At 40.2% G+C, this 1,728-nt stretch overlaps 1 protein-coding gene across 1 annotated transcript; it reads right to left on the reverse strand.

The window, feature by feature from the left end:
* Nucleotides 1-343: 343 nt before the first annotated feature.
* LOC138384931 (olfactory receptor 4A5-like) lies at nt 344-1,333 on the reverse strand. The gene has a single exon (XM_069470575.1). The coding sequence runs from the start codon at nt 1,331-1,333 to the stop codon at nt 344-346; it is 990 nt and encodes a 329-aa protein (XP_069326676.1).
* Nucleotides 1,334-1,728: the final 395 nt, after the last annotated feature.

The following is a 1,728-nucleotide window of genomic DNA, read 5'->3' on the forward strand; positions in this document are numbered from 1 at the left end:
TGTTTTGGCCCTAGAAATATGTTCTATATGTTAACCAAACTGCTTTCTCTTGAATAAGAGTGATAGTAAATTTTCAAAAACAGCATGTTTCTCCTTTGAAAAGAATAACACACTTTCTTCTAAGTCCCATTTCAATATAAACTTAGTAAGCTTAGTTTTATTTATTTATTTTAGTTTTATTTTTACTTTTACTAGGATACCTGTGCCTTTTATTCATTCTGCAGAAATTTTCTATTGATTGATTCTAATCTCAGAATATATTTAATCCACTTTTCTGTTGACTTTTTGTAAATAAAGAGAAGTATTTCTAGAGAATCCTTTCAACTGACTACAAAATCCATGGTTAGAATTTACTGTCTGTTGCCTTAGAACTGGTAATAAACATGTTCAGTGTGGAAGAAATTCTTATTCCACCTATAGTTAACTTTTTACACCAGAATTTTTCCATAGCATTTTTCATGTCTGAATTTCTCAAGGTGTATATTAAAGGATTCAACATGGGAGTGACAACTGTATAAAACACAGTCATGGATTTATCAATGGGAAAGTTGGAGACAGGTCTAACATACATGAAAATACAGGGAACAAAAAAGAGGACAACTACTGTGATGTGGGAGCTGCAGGTAGACAGGGCTTTACGCCTCCCTTCCTGACTGTAACTTTTAAGAGACCTTAGAATGACTCCATAGGAGATGAGTAGAAGGACAAAGACAACCATGCAGATGGCTCCATCATTGGCAACCACAGTGAGACCTATAAAGTAGGTGTCAGTGCACGCAAGTTCCAATAATGGGTACATGTCACAGGTGAAGTGGTCAATGACATTGGGGCCACAGAAGGGGAGATCATACACAGAGACAATTTGAACCACAGAGTGCACAAAACCTCCAACCCCGGCCACCACCAGCAGAAGGATGCAAACCCGTCGATTCATGATGGTCAAATAGTGCAAAGGCTTACAGATGGCCACGTAGCGATCATAGGCCATTGCCACCAGGAGGAAGACCTCAGCTCCACCAAACAGGTGTCCTATAAACAGCTGGCCCATGCATGCTGGGAAGGAGATCGTCCTTTTATCACAGAGTAGGTCTACAAGCAATTTGGGTGACATGACAGTGGAATAGGCAGCATCCGTAAGTGACAGGGAGGCCAGGAAGAAGTACATTGGGGAGCCCAAGGAGGGGCTGCTGGTAACAGTCACCACGATGAGCAGGTTGCCCACCATCGTCACAACGTATGTGAGTAAAAACATGACAAATAATGCTTTTTGCACATCAGGATCCTGAGTGAGGCCCAGGAGGACAAATTCTGTCACATTGTTACTCTCTCCCATTTACTCTTCTATAAGGCTTGTATCAGAGCTGAGAGCTCAGGAGACCAGCACCTGTAATGAAATGGTGAGCAGGACTATGAACAAACCCATGATGTCATGGAGCATACTTGCATCATCATACCTTCAACAGTGGTTTACACAGCATGAGTATTTAGTAAGTGTCCAGTGAGTTCCTCTTCTAAAGTTCACACTGGACCTTCCTTTAACAACTGCATTTTCCTCAGATGATTTTCCTTGGGGCCTACAGGTAAAAGTGTCATATAAACCTCTTTTGAAATATCTCATTCAATACTATGGTAATCCACTGTAATACCTTCGATACTTCATGGCTTGAAGGATATTCTGTCTTCATCAATCTTTCATTAAATATTAAGAGACTGGTCTTTGAACTGTAT

The sequence above is a fragment of the Eulemur rufifrons genome, chromosome 6 (assembly GCF_041146395.1).
Source record: "Eulemur rufifrons isolate Redbay chromosome 6, OSU_ERuf_1, whole genome shotgun sequence".
NCBI classification, from domain to species: Eukaryota; Metazoa; Chordata; class Mammalia; order Primates; family Lemuridae; genus Eulemur; species Eulemur rufifrons.

What these genes read in the sequence shown, in the direction of transcription:
- LOC138384931 (XM_069470575.1), bottom strand. Translation starts at nt 1,333, where the DNA reads ATGGGAGAGAGTAACAATGTGACAGAATTTGTCCTCCTGGGCCTCACT.